Source organism: Lytechinus variegatus, chromosome 7 (assembly GCF_018143015.1).
Source record: "Lytechinus variegatus isolate NC3 chromosome 7, Lvar_3.0, whole genome shotgun sequence".
NCBI lineage: Eukaryota > Metazoa > Echinodermata > Echinoidea > Temnopleuroida > Toxopneustidae > Lytechinus > Lytechinus variegatus.
Genome location: NC_054746.1, coordinates 9,767,549 through 9,782,440, shown reverse-complemented (window position 1 = coordinate 9,782,440; position 14,892 = coordinate 9,767,549). Strand labels below are relative to the sequence as shown.

Genomic DNA, 14,892 nt, shown 5'->3' with positions numbered 1-14,892 from the left:
AGGCCATCAGCACGTAATTACTCAGCCGACGTCGACGGCGTAATGATGCTCCGACGTTCCGTTGACCCACCCCCACAGAAAAATACCTTAAAACTTAGCTGTTTTGAATAATAATGGGGTCATTGACTGCTCAAGAGGGTGATATTTTAGATAGCTTAGATGATCTTGGGTAAGTATTGGCAAGACCCCAACTGACCATTGAATGTCACTTGAAATTTGAATAAAAAAAATTGAACAATGTTGAATAACTTTAATTTAATTCATGATCGGGTGATCAGAGATTCAGACATTAGCGCACATTTTTAAGTTTATCATGAAGTTGATTTTCAGTCAAAAATTTCTCACAGGTCACACAAAATCGATCAAACTCACAAATACCAAACAGAAGGAAAGAGGCTTAAGTCAAATTGGCTTGACGGAATTATAAAGTCGATCTAGGGGCTAGGGCCTAAGTCAATCCTCTTCATAGAAATAGACTGCTGGCAGCCGTCTGTTTCGAGGAGTTTTTAAACATTTTTTTTAAATTTCTCCTCGTACACAGATGGCTCGCTATCGTGCAGCCACCATTAGGGGACTTGCAATGCAAAATCCCCCCGTCGGGGCTCTTCAATTTTTGTCTTTAATGAATAAAATTTTTGAAAATTAACGCGACCAAAATGCAAATTTATATTCCCTCTTGGCATTAATTGCCAAAAAACAGAGAAAAATTAAGATTAAAGGAACAAAAACAGTGACTTACCTCGGCTGTCGCGCAAATTCACTTCCCCGTTTTATCCGATCTTAAGTACGGTACATAAACATATGGCCATTGAGTCCCCTGTACAGATCGCGCTAGAACTTCGGTCTCTGTATAAATTTGGTGAGTGAAGCCAACGGAGTTCAGCTGAACAACCAACAAAACAGAGACCGAAGCTTTTGGTCTATCCTCTTCATAGACCAAAAGCTTCGGTCTCTGTTAGTGTTATCATGGTTGTTCAGCTGAACTCCGTTGGCTTCACTCACCAAATACAGTCAGAGAAATTTTTGAAAAAAATGTTAAACTCCTCGAAACAGACGGCTGCCAGCTGTCTATTCTCTTCACTGAGTCTGACTCTGAGGCTGGTTTCGCTGTATCTCATAATTCCATGGCGATCGACTAGTGCGCGCTCGGCTCAAAAAGTGTCAAAAGAATGACCGTAATTTGTGCACAATCTTTTTGCAAGGCTTTAGAAAAGAAATCAAGTGGACAAAGTTAAGATAATTATATCAGATGGAGGTTAAAATGCCATACATAATCAATTCAGCTGGTAGGATGGGGGTCGGGTGTCCTGACACTTCATCTTTTTGGAGCCTTCTTTTTTGTCTGTGGCTTTTAATACACTGAAAATATGAATTCATTATTTGTAATCATCTTCTATTTTGTTGTCTCACCTGCATAGCAGAGTGGGTGATTTCAAGTTCAGTGTTGACCTTTTCGTGTTGGTGTTAGGTCAATTTTCATACGATTATAACACCAAACATAAAATGAAGATGGTCCCGAAAAGTCACTCAATAGTTGTTGAGATGTCAAGAATGTGATCTGGATCAGTTTTCCAAAATATGAATAAGTTTTGGAGCTAGGGGAAGCGATCAAAATTTCAACACCAACACTGAGGCCAACACCGTACTTGAAATCACCCAATTAGACTATAGACCGCTTTTCCGACGGCGGCGGCGGCATCAACACCAAATCTTAACCTGAGGTTAAGTTTTTGAAATGACAGCATAACTTTGAAAGTATATGGACCTAGTTCATGAAACTTATACATAAGGTTAATCAAGTATTACTGAACATTCTGCCAGAGTTTCATGTAACATGACCAAGGTCAAAGGTCATTTAGGGTCAATGAACTTTGGTCGAATTAGGATATCTGTTGAATTACCATCATAACTTTGAATGTTTATGGATCTGATTCATGAAACTTGGACATAATAGTAATCAAGTATTACTAAACATCCTGTGCAAGTTTCAGGTCACATGATCAAGGTCAAAGGTCAATTTAGGGTCAATGAACTTTGGCCAAATTGGGGTATTTGTTGAATTACCATCAAAACTTTGAAAGTGTGTTGGTCTAGTTCTTAAAACTTGGACATAAGAGTAATCAAGTATCACTGAACATCCTGTGCACATTTTAGGTCACATGACCAAGGTCAAAGGTCAATGAACTTTGGCCATAATGGGGGTATCTGTTGAATTACCATCATAACTTTGAAAGTTTATGGATCTGACTCGTGAAACTTGGACATAAGAGTAATCAAGTATCACTGAACATCCTGTGCAAGTTTCAGGTCACATGATCAAGGTCAAAGGTCATGTAAGATCAATGAACTTTGGCCACGTTGGGGGTATTTGTTGAATTACTATCATATCTCTGTAAGTGTATTGGTCTAGTTCATAAAACGTGGAAATAAGAGTAACCAAGTATCACTGAACATCTTGTGCGAGTTATAGTAGTTTTCAAAATCAGCACTGCTGCTATATTGAATCGCGTGATGCAGGTGAGACCGCCAGAGGCATTCCACTTGTTCTTTATAATATTTCCTAACATTTTGTACAAAAAATTAATGAAACATCGCTTGTAAATTTTTCCAAATGACTTTCTAAAATTGATCGTACGGACACACAACAACTGGGTATATCACATTTACTTGAACTTATTTGGAGACCTCAGGCTCTGCTTGCAATCTGGCAATTTCTTGATGCTTGTTGAGAAGGATGTCAGATTTTCTCTGAGCGGATGCAAAAGGTAACAAAATTTGCCTATGTTTTAGCCAATATCAGTAGAGACCTTACCTTCAAGAAAATTATCATACTGGGTCATTTTAAGTCACTTTTTCTGTTGGCGATATCAATTTGTCAAAATATCAATTAGATATTGAGATATTGGACCGTGCACAATATTGGGTAACGCGCGAATTAAGGTCACACTACCATATTTCGCTAATCAGAACAGCAAATCCGCACTATTCTAGTTAAAGAAGATAAGCAACGAACACATAATTTACACATGCAATACATTGACAGATATTATTCATTAAAAAATCTGACTCAAAATGGTGGAATGATAATAAATTTTAGGAATTTCATGTGAACGGCCTCAACATGCAGCCTTACTCATCAGAAATCATGATTTAGATCTAACATTAGGCCTACTTTGAATAACCCTTGTCCTGTGATTTTTCGATTGAAAGAAAAACTAGCAGTTAAATTCCCAATGTCTGCGTACCCTTTCACTTTTATAGACACTTTGGGGATTTAGATGGCAAAGGCTGTTACAGGAAATACCTAAAATTGAATATTTTTTTTCATCATTTTGACTACCAGTAAGATTTTCGTCTCACCTGCAATTAGCAGAGCGAGACAATAAGCGCTGCTTTTCCAATGGCAGTGGTGGCGTTGCGTCGTGCCGTCAGCATTGAAATGTTAACCTAGTTAAGTTTTTTAAATGTCATCATAACTTAGAAATTATATGGGCCCAGTTTAAGAAACTTGGATATAGGAGTAATCAAGTATTACTGAACATCCTTCCTGAGTTTCAGGTCACATGACCAAGGTCAAGTGTCATTTAGTATCAATAAACTTAGACCATGTTGTAGGAATTAACATTGAAAATTACTTACTTTACCATGGTTAAGTTTTTTAAATGTCATCATAACTTAGAAAGTATATGGGCCTAGTTTAAAAAACTTGGATATAGGAGTAATCAAGTATTACTGAACATCCTTCCTGAGTTTCAGGTCACATGACCAAGGTCAAGTGTCATTTAGTATCAATAAACTTAGACCATGTTGTAGGAATTAACATTGAAAATTACTTACTTTACCATGGTTAAGTTTTTTAAATGTCATCATAACTTAGAAAGTATATGGGCCTAGTTTAAAAAACTTGGATATAGGAGTAATCAAGTATTACTGAACATCCTTCCTGAGTTTCAGGTCACATGACCAAGGTCAAGTGTCATTTAGTATCAATAAACTTAGACCATGTTGTAGGAATTAACATTGAAAATTACTTTACCATGGTTAAGTTTTTGAAATGTCATCATAACTTAAAAAGTATATGGACCTAGTTCATGAAACTTGGACACGAGCAATCAAGTATCACTGAACACCCTGTGTGAGTTTCAAGTCACACGGTCAAGGTCATAGGTCATGTAGGATTGTAGGGTCAACGGAATTTAGCCATGTTGGGGGTATTTGTTGAATTGCCATCGTAACTAAAAGTTTTTGGATCTAGTTCATGATACTAAGACATAAGATTTATCAAGTATCATTAATCATCCTACATGTATGTGAGTTTCAGGTCACATGACCAAGGTAAAGGTCAATGAACTTTTGCCATGTTGGGGGTATTTGTTGAATTGCAATTATAACTTTGAAAGATTCTGGATCTAGTTCATGAAACATGGATATAACAGTAATCAAGTATCATTTATCATTTTGCACATGTCTTACTTCATATGATCAAGGTCAAAGGTCATTCAGGGTCAATGAACATAGATATGTGTATGCTCAGACAAGGGGCACTGCACAGAATTGACCTGGGGCATTTACCATAACTGATGAAGTAGGAAAGTAATTGGTTGAAAGATGTTGATCTAAGAATCCTATTCCCGGATTGAACACTGTTCTTTCTTCTGTTTCCGTACTCTAGGTATGATGGAGAGCTTTTGAAAGAAAACCCGTTCTTGGCTGCAATTGAAGCAGGTCCAAGTTCACCAGCCTTCACTGGGTTGGTAGCATGGATCTCTTCTCAGCTCTGTAACCTATGTGATCTAGAAGCTTCTGTATCACCAACTTCATGTAAGTAGTCTTTTCATTGTTTTTTGAGATTGCCTCAGGCTTTGAAATCTCCAATTCTCCTTAATTTTCAGTTCTTCCTCCTTTTCCAATCTCATTTTTATAAGTTGCTTTATATTATTATTATTTTATAAATTATTTTTGTTAATTATTATTACTATCATTATATGGGTGGGGGGGGATTAAAGTTGCTAGATATTTGATACTGTGTTTATATGATACAAAATGTGTTGATCTAATCACTTCAAGTTATTAAGAAGCCTTGGTTTTTTCTGCAAGATAAGTTACAGATAAAAAAGAGAATAAACAAAATTATATGGTGGAGCAGTTACATTTTATCTTATTCCGTTTCTGTTCATATGCAGGTGCTGAAGATGCAGACACATTTGAGCTGGAGCTCAGTGGGCTCCTGAAGGAGCTCTCCTGTCCATACAAGATCCTCACACAAGGAGAAATGATAAACAGACTGGGAAATAAGGCTAACAGATTAATACTCTTAGGTGAGAAAAAAGGAAAACTATCTAACTGATGTCGTTTGTATGAAATTTTACCTTTGTAATTGATGATCTAACATCAACATATGAAGTCATTTTCATTCTAGCTGACATAGTAATTAAACAGATCGGTAGATACATAGTTCACAAATTTGTTAATAGATTTGTTCTACGTATTAATAGAAATTGAAATTCTCTCAACCCATTTTAGGGCATAAGGGCAACAAATACATACAAATATTTTGCAATATTAAATGTCCATGACAGTCAGTACTATTCTGTTTATATTTTTCTTCAGATTTTCTAACAAGTGAGCTGCAATCTGCTAAGATGTTACAAGACAGAAATCCAACTAAGCCTACCAATACAGCCCCTGCTGAAGATGTAAGTTGATTATTTATGAATTTGTTGTTGATTCCAATGATTTAATTTTGAAATACTCTGAAATAATTCTGATTTTAGGGATGCAGACTTTGCACAAATGAAAATTTAAATAGTTTTTTTTTTGGTTTTTGTCTCACCTGCATAGCAGGGTGAGACTATAGGCGCCGTTTTTCCTAGTTCAATTATTGGCTGGTTCAGGCTCTAACTTTTAAGGCAATTAAGAATTGCTTAGTAGGTTTTGCAGAGTTGTGTAAAGGTTACACAAGAAGTACAGGATCGGCAGTTAGACTTTGGTATTTTTGCTGATACACCCAGGAGATAGAAAGAGGACCGACTCTACAAACAGTGCAGGGATAGACTCAAAGCAAGTTCTCAACTGCTTTGTATTGGACTTTGCATGTATTCCCACCCTCAAATCTGTGGCCCTGTTTCATAAAAGACTTGCAACTGTTGCAACTTTGCCATTATGGCAACTACCATGGCAACCTTGATTCTGATTGGCTGCTGAGCCCTGTTACAAAGGTAGTTGCCATAATGGCAAAGTTGCAACAGTTGCAAGTCTTTTATGAAACGGGCCCCTGTACTTGACACTTTCAGAGAACTTAATGTTTCTTGCTCTCTGATTTGACAGGCACATTGGAAGGCAAGCAGCAGATGCTTGAAGAACGTGTGCATCCTTCTCAAACTGTCCAAGCCGCCACCCAATGTCACCGATGTACAGCTCTTCACCAAGCTGGAGTCTCAACTCAAGACTATCATTGCCAACTCCAAACACGAGGTGGGGAAGCCCCTTTTCAAGTGGAATCTGACATCAGGGCAGTGGGTAAGTTGGTCCTTTCCGGGACCCCGTGCACAAAGATTAGTGATCAATCGTGGGGCTGGTTTCACGATTGATTGCATTGATTATTGTGTGTGATCAATCACACACAATGCAGCCCTACAATCAATTGCTTAGCTTTATGTTACAGGGCCCAGGGTCCCGTAACACAAAGGTTGATGATTAATCGTACGCTTGATTTCTACGATTGATTGTACATTGTAGCCAATGGAATCAATCACACAAAGCAGCCCCACAATCAATTGCTAAGCTCTATGTTACGGGGCCCACGACTTCACTTTATTCAAGGTCATCGAAGGCGGTTGCTATAGATGCAATCTTGACTGGCCTTACCCCTCTCATTCCCAAGGATATTTTTGTTCCCTTTTTATTTTTTCCCATTCAAATCGTCAAAATAACATGCAAAAGCAGCCTTGCCCTAAAAATATCAAAATTTACTGCCTACCTCTCTTTCTTTCTTGGAGGTGTCTTTAATATTTTAGTACATTATTTATTATTCCAAAAATGGTTTAACATTATTTGTTATTGATGTATTGTCACATTAAAGTAACTGAAAGCTTGTACATTACTGAAATCTTTGAATCAGAACAAATTAGTCAGTGATAGACAAGAGGCTTCGTGCAGAGCTGTCAGTTAGGACTTTATCCTGTTTAGTAGGATTTTGCAAGGGGAAGGTGACACTAAATACAATTTTCCCCCTAGAAATAGGATCTTAGAAATGAAACTTAAAAAAATGATGATTTTGGGATTTTTAAAAACATTTTTTAAAATATGATTTTATGCTTGAAAATGGGTTAAAAGAAATGAAGAATAGTAATTTTTTTCACAATTAAGATTGGCAGCTCTGCATCATGAAACACTTCCCTGTCTGCTTATCTGTATTCATCTTGCTGTATTATAATATGTGCAATATGCCTCTGTTTGATTCATATTTTTATCAGGCTACTTTGGACACCATCAATGAGCAGATGAGGAGAGAATACAGCATCAGACGACAGATGTTGCTGAAGAGACTGGATGTGACAGTCCAGTCCTTTGGCTGGTCAGATAGAGCCAAGGTAAGGTCAGCCTCGTGAATAAAACAATATTATGAGATACTGGACGTTACTCGTAACTCTAAGCAGCAGAACTGTGTTATGCTCTGATGGTACACATGAAAAATAAGCAATAGATTTTGACTTTAGTACAGAAATCAAAGTCTTTGAAATGCAAGATGTTGCATGTATTTTAGAATTGCACAACTTGCAAGTCATACTTTAAAGCTGAAATGATGATGATTTGATGGTGATGATGATGGTGATGATAATGATGATGATGATGATGATGATGATGAAGATGACAATTGATGGTAGTAGTAATGATGATAATGATGAGAATGATGACAATGTCAGTTGATCATGTTGGTGATGATGATGTTGATAATGGTGAAGATGGTGGTGGTGATGATGAAGAAGATTAAGATGATGGTGATGTTGATGATGATGATGTTTGTGATAATGATGATTATGTTGGTGATGATGTTGATGATGATGATGATGACAATGTCAGGTGATGATGATGAAGAAGATGATAGTGATGATGATGATGGGGAAGAAGATGATGATGTTGGTGATAATGATGTTGGTGATGATGATGATGGTGATGATGATGTTGGTGATAATGATGTTGGTGATGATGATGATAACAGATGATGGTTACAATGGGGATGATGAAGATGATGTTAATCTACAAAAATTGTGTGAAAAAATACATACATGTATTTGTTATTAATATCTTTAACAGAGCAAGGAAAATGAATTTTCCCAGGTGTATAGAACTCGACGGAATGAATTGACCTCTGAAAATACCGTCACTATTGCTAGCATGATGGCTGCCAGAGAAGGTAAGTATCTCGGTCTGTAACCTGTCAGAATAGTTTCAAATGATTGCAAATTTTGTACAATTATTTTTTTTAATGGCAAATTCTCTGTTTTACATCGTAATTGGTAGCTTAATTGGTCTTATGAGGGTAGTGTACATGTTATGATGTATATTTGACATCTAGATTGAGTTAATTACTATGTAAACGTCGTACCTATTCAAAACTTCTTGTTCACTTTGGTCATTTTTTAATGTCAGGAAAACTAGACTTAATCAGAATTGACATTAAAGTGACAGGAAACATTAGCATAATGATCCAAAACTTATGAAAGGGGTCAGACATAGCATATGGGGCAAAAATTACTAAAAAGCTGCAAGTGAGCAAAAATTTTAAAATTTTAATACAAAAATCAATTTTTGTGAAAGATTTTGAGGTAAAGTTCATGAAATAATAACATATTTCACTGTCTTTGACTTGGACCGTTTAAAAATTAAGACTGGATTCATGAGTATTGCTTGGAATCTGAAAAATGTCTGTTGTCGTTGGGGACACAAAATATGCTCCTGCGACAATTGCTCTGGGTCTTTTTTTGTCTATGATCTAGGGTTAGGATTGCGATAGAATTTTATGTTAGGTGTAGGGTTAGGTTTTGGGTAGGTTGCAAAGTGAAATCCAGGATTGAAGTTTGCCATTCGATTGGTGCGTTGAATTTACAGCAGAGCAATATTTGCTGGAGCAAATGTAATGGAACCGTTGTCGTGGACTTCCTGCTCCTATTATTTTCTTTATTCTTGTTCCTCTTCAGACCTTGCCAAACTGAAGAAGACTAGTAGTGGTGCAGTCAGGAAGAATACACAGTGTGCTATTAATAAAGTCATGATGGGAAGGGTAAGTCAACCCTGATTTCATGTATGAATTAACGTGATTAAAGATAAATTAAAGTAAACGGGCCAATTGCACGAAAGGGTGTTTCTAGGGACCGTCTTTCTTGTCCCCCATCTTTTATGATGCGCTGTATGCAGGATCAAATGTATGATAAACAAATAAAATTTGTTAGCTAGCATTTAAATCAATTTGTATACAATTTCATGATATATCACATTATTTTATAAACAAAGATTTGTTTACTTTAATGGATGAATAGAATATGTTTGCAGGTAATTTATTTAAAGTACGTTTCACATGGCGCATCATAACAAATGGGCGACACGAAAGATGGTTCTTGCAAAGACAAGAACCATCCCCAGGGTTCCAAAATAAAGTGATCAATGTGTAGTAAACTGGGAAGTTTGTTTAATTGGGTCTCATTTTCACTGGTATTTCTCTTGCCGATTTGTGGCTCTGAATTTAGAAACCAATTGATGTGGGGGTCAATGGCCTCTCTGTTATTATTGACATGTGCTTGAGTAAAGATTATTGAAGCTAGCCTGTGTCAAAATATTGTTCATTTTGATTTAGTGGACTTGTGCTGTGCCCGTGTAAAGGTTTGATCAGTTTCTTTTGGGACCCAGATTAGTTGCATGAAACACTGATTTCAAGAGAAAGCCAGTTAAACCAAGGTTAATTGTAATTTTGTGACAATATCATCCTAGATCTTGATCACTTATATAGATTGAACTTTGTGAAATCATAAAGTCTAAGCTGGAAAACAATTACACTGAAGATCGCTAACACAGATAAGCTCTTGTGGGACATTTTTTCATTTAAAGAATTTTAGCCCTTAGAGGAGAAATATATTGATAATGAATGTGGTCTTGTTATATATCAATGGAAAGGTAATGATGTGGGGATTATCAGTGGGTCATTCAAAAATAACGAAAATAATACATAAGGTGAAAATCGCCGATTAAAAAACGCTAAAATGCCTCTCCGAAATATGCCTCGCATCGGTCTCTGAAGTGACTCGAATTTGATGACGTCACTGTCTGTACGAAAGGCGTGATTGGCTCTCCCACGTGAAGCTCCACTTTCATGCAAAACCTGTTGCGAGGGTACGTTTTCTCCACATTGTCACTGAATACTTCGATCCCGAAATGAAAGAAAACCCAGAATTTTATCTAGATTTGGATTTTCAAATTGATGATTTTGAAGATGAAGAGAATGATGATGAAGTGAACAGCAAAGTGACGTAGTTGGAGGTAATTTGGGACAATTCAACTTGCAACACAATCACATTTCACATGCCGATTCGCTACCAACTCATGCAGCTGCTACAAATGCTAGCTACACCGCGCGGGCCAAATTGAAATCATAAAAATGAATTACCACACTGTCCAGACAGAGTCTCTCACCTCTGTTACTATGAAGAAGGAAAATAATGATATAACTGTACTTACAGACAAGTGAATATAATCCGAACCTGAAAGCAAATCAACTCAATGAATAGCAGCAGACAATATGCACCGACGATAAACTTCATGTGGCTGGGATAGATTGTCATTCGTTCTGTTAGATGTAATTTTTATATCATTAATTTGACAAAATTACTCGGGGAATTATTTATCTATACAGTGCTTATCAAAAAAAAGTTTACACTTTGAAAAAGCCCTGGGAATTTAGAAATATACATGTGGGTAATTTTTTCACGTACAAGCCTGGGTTTGGGTCTCATCTATCCAATGAAAGTAAAAGTTTTGACAGAATGTTACACTTGAGTGAGCACTGTCCATTTTTGTAAAGCTCGCAGAAATCTGTTTGTGCAGAAATGCACGTTTGTACGCTGTGTCAAGGGGAAAGGGTGAAATCAAACTTACCCTGCGAAACATTTCTCATACATTTCCCTTGCACTTTTAGTCAAGTGAAATAAAACGGATACATTCAAGCATTTTCTAACAATTTTGCCACCCAAATTGAAATTTTAACACTTAGTATACACAACTTTTACCCTTTTTGTGCCTGCTGGATCTGAGGACATAACTGAATCTGAACCAAAGTTTATATCAGACATCTCTAGCATTTTTCACTAAGTTTTTATCATTTAAAGTGGGTTTACATTTCATTTTTTATTTAATACTTGTTTCTCCACACTTTTCCCAAGCTTGACAATGATTAACAAAATGAAAATCAAGCCTAAGCCATTTCATGTAAATCACAGCTCAGTGTAAAGCAAATATCGTCCAGATGGCTTCAGTGTGTGGGGGAGTGGGGTGTGGCGCAATGCAATCCTCGAAGTGGTTTGGGCAAAGAAACAAGTTAAATAGGTAAAAGATATCTTCAAATCAATTTTACTAGCTAAATTACACGTGTTATTCATGATTAAGGTCTACTTTTATTCGCATAACTATTTCAAAGTTCTGCGCAAATCATTTTTCACTAACTTTTCAAAAGTAAGTGGTGCTCACTCAAGCGGAAATATTTTTCGACAGTTATATCGTCATTTGCTTAAATGGACCTGTACCAATGTTAAAATGTGGAAAAATCTTCAGGATATTACAAATGTATAATTTTACAGGATTTTTTTCTAAGTGTAAACTTTTTTTTGATATGCACTGTATAAAAATATAGTAACATCTCGTATTATTTTTTAAATTACGTTAAAAACATCATAAAAATCCCCAATTTCGCGGACGTAATTCTGCGTGTTTGAAGCATTCAGAGAGAGAACTTTAAACTATCAATCAACTGAGTTTCATCGGTCTCCATGATAAATGATGTACACCATCATGTTCTCCTTATTTTCTCCTTTGATTTGATATATGATTCTCCATATTTACTATTTCTACTTTAAACTTTGTACTTTTTCACAATGGTTGTATAGAATGAGCATATCCTGCAGATTACATGATTATTGATATTTTGTCCTATATGATCGGTTTCTTCACCCGGGAGGGAGACCTCACGAAGCTACCCCGCCCCCACCAGAGATAGAGATGCTCAGGCAATGATATACATTATAAAAGCACCATTATATCATTATATTCCTTATTCTCACCATTCTTGCTATTATAGATTACATAACAATTGTTCTATCACACTGTCTTTTGTGATCAGGTTCCCGACAGGGGAGGTAGACCTCAGGAAGCAACCCCGCCCCCACCAGAGATGCCTTCATTCAAACAGAGACAAGATGGCGGTGGTCATAGAGGTATGTCAGATGCATTTGACATTCTTTTACATTCTAAACAAATCTGTGAATATTATATTCTCATGATACTGCACTGTAACCTGTGTTCATAGACCAGGGGAGAGTTTCATAAACTTGTTATACTAACAAATTGAAATAATAGTTAAAGGCTACTGAAATCCTTAAATCTGATTGGATGATCGGAGATTTGTTATAGATAGTGTTTGTTTTGTTATTATAACAAGTCTTTATGAAACAGGACCCAGATAGAGAGAACGAAGTCATTTTTTTCTATAAAAACCACAGAACTACAATAAAGTCCACCTACATAGGCAGGCAGCATTTGTGCACAGGTTAGGTTTTTCCTACTGCGGAATTGTAGGAAAAAAAGAGTCTTACGAGACATGATGGTTGGATATGCAGGTTTGACTGTTTCAAGTTCTGTTTCTATACGTATTCTACCCATATATTATTTTTTTTTAGATTTATCTGATAATAGCCCATCCAGCATGATTGGGCATAGTGTCAGTTGTTTGTTATTAGATAGATTGATGTATGTATGGTAAAATATACCATAAGCAGGTACCTCTGAAATCAAGTAATATGACACACCCCACACACACACACTCTCTAGTTGTCCCATAATGATTAAAAATCTTTCTAACTGGAGTACATACTATAGTGCCAGTACTTGTAACAGTCCTGATCTAGAGATTTGTGAATGCACATATTATGGTATCATATATTTTTGTCCCTTTCTCCATATTATTAAGGTGGTAGAGGAGGAGGAGGAGGAAGAGGTGGTGGAGGCAGGGGAGGAGGAGGAGGAGGAGGTGGAGGGAGAGTGCAAGGAGGTTAGTCAACTATACATTGGACATACCTCTTGTTTGCTTTCCTTATATTACAATTATTTTTCATTTGCCATTACATTCTCATTGGTATTATGATTTGGTTTTATTTTATTTCAGTTTGACTCGATTGATTGATTCATTCATTGATTTATTATTTTATATAGTTTGAGTGATTCATTCATTCATTCATTGATCAGAACTTTCATTTGTTCATCGTTTGTTTGGTTGATTGATTGATTAAATGATTAATAAAAGAATCATTATATTAATTCATTATTTGATTGATTATGTTGTTCATTGATCCTTTTGAATCTTTGATGATTTATTGATTTTTTTTCAATGATGGATTGATTGGTTCGTTCGTTTGTTTGTTCATTCGTTCATTCATTCAATAATGCATTTATTAATTCATTCATCTGTTGATTGATTTATTCATTCATCTATCCATTCATTCATCCATCCATCCATCCATCTATCCATCCGTCCGTTGACTCGATTCATTTATTGAATCCTTGATCGATTCATCCATCTATTTATCTGTCCATCTCTCATAACTATTATGTCAATATTCAAGTCTCCATATCATCATTATTTGATATAATATCTTTTTATCCAATTCCACACTAAACTATTTTCCTTTTGCTCCAACAGGTTGGTCTGCAGGTGGTGGTGGCGGAGGAGGAGGAGGCAACTGGAATCAAGGCGGCGGAGGTGGTGGTGGAAACTGGAACCAGGGTGGGGGAGGGGGTGCAAATTGGAACCAGGGTGGTGGTGGTGGTGGAGGAGGATACTACAATAACCAAGGGGCGGGGGAGGGTATGGGGGTCAACAGGGTGGATATGGTGGAGGAGGAGGAGGGCACGGGGGTGGTTACAGTGGGGGAGGGGGGTATGGGGGAGGAGGACAAGGGGGCGGTTACGGGGGTGGAGGACAAGGGGCGGTTACGGGGGTGGAGGAGACAAGGGGGCGGTTACGGGGGTGGAGGTGGACAAGGGGGTTATGGAAGTGGTGGGGGAGGGAGAGGGGGAAGGGGTAGGGGTAGAGGTGGAAAGAGAGGAGGGGGCGGTGGAAGATACTAATGTCAGGTTATCCCATTCAATCTTCAAAAGACTTGTATTACTTTTAATAAAGCATGTCATTTCGATACAAGCAAATGTATTAATGCATCTATTTTGAAAGGATTTAACTTTTTTCACAGAAAAAAATGCACCACAAATGAAACGACGTGTAGTACTTAACTTGTTACAGTGTATACATTACATGAACGACCGTCCCCTGTATTGGCTGAAATGAAGTATCCCGTTTAGTTTGGCAAGTAAGATGATTTGGAATCAGGGTAAAATTTAGGCCTACTTTGCTAGGAGTGCTGTAACACTAACAGATTGTAAGGGATGTGATCATGAGGTATCCCTGTATGTAATGCATGTATAGTTGTCATTTGTTGTCATTTTCATCCCATATTTGTATGTTTCGACAGAGGACACCGCCCTCAACAGTGTGCATCTTGTCAGTGGTGCTGTTATAGCTCGTGCATCTGTTTGTGTGCTGTAGGGTACAAACGGTTTATGTACTTCAAATTTCTT

The 14,892-nt window shown here is 37.0% G+C and overlaps 1 protein-coding gene across 1 annotated transcript; it reads left to right on the top strand.

The window, feature by feature from the left end:
• Positions 1 to 16: 16 nt before the first annotated feature.
• On the top strand, positions 17 to 14,388 carry LOC121418048 (protein FAM98B-like). Its single transcript, XM_041611751.1, has 11 exons — positions 17 to 169; positions 4,673 to 4,821; positions 5,184 to 5,318; positions 5,611 to 5,696; positions 6,328 to 6,519; positions 7,476 to 7,592; positions 8,317 to 8,416; positions 9,201 to 9,283; positions 12,386 to 12,479; positions 13,232 to 13,312; positions 13,961 to 14,388. The coding sequence occupies exons 1-11, from the start codon at positions 114 to 116 to the stop codon at positions 14,386 to 14,388; spliced, it is 1,521 nt and encodes a 506-aa protein (XP_041467685.1). The 5' UTR covers positions 17 to 113.
• Positions 14,389 to 14,892: the final 504 nt, after the last annotated feature.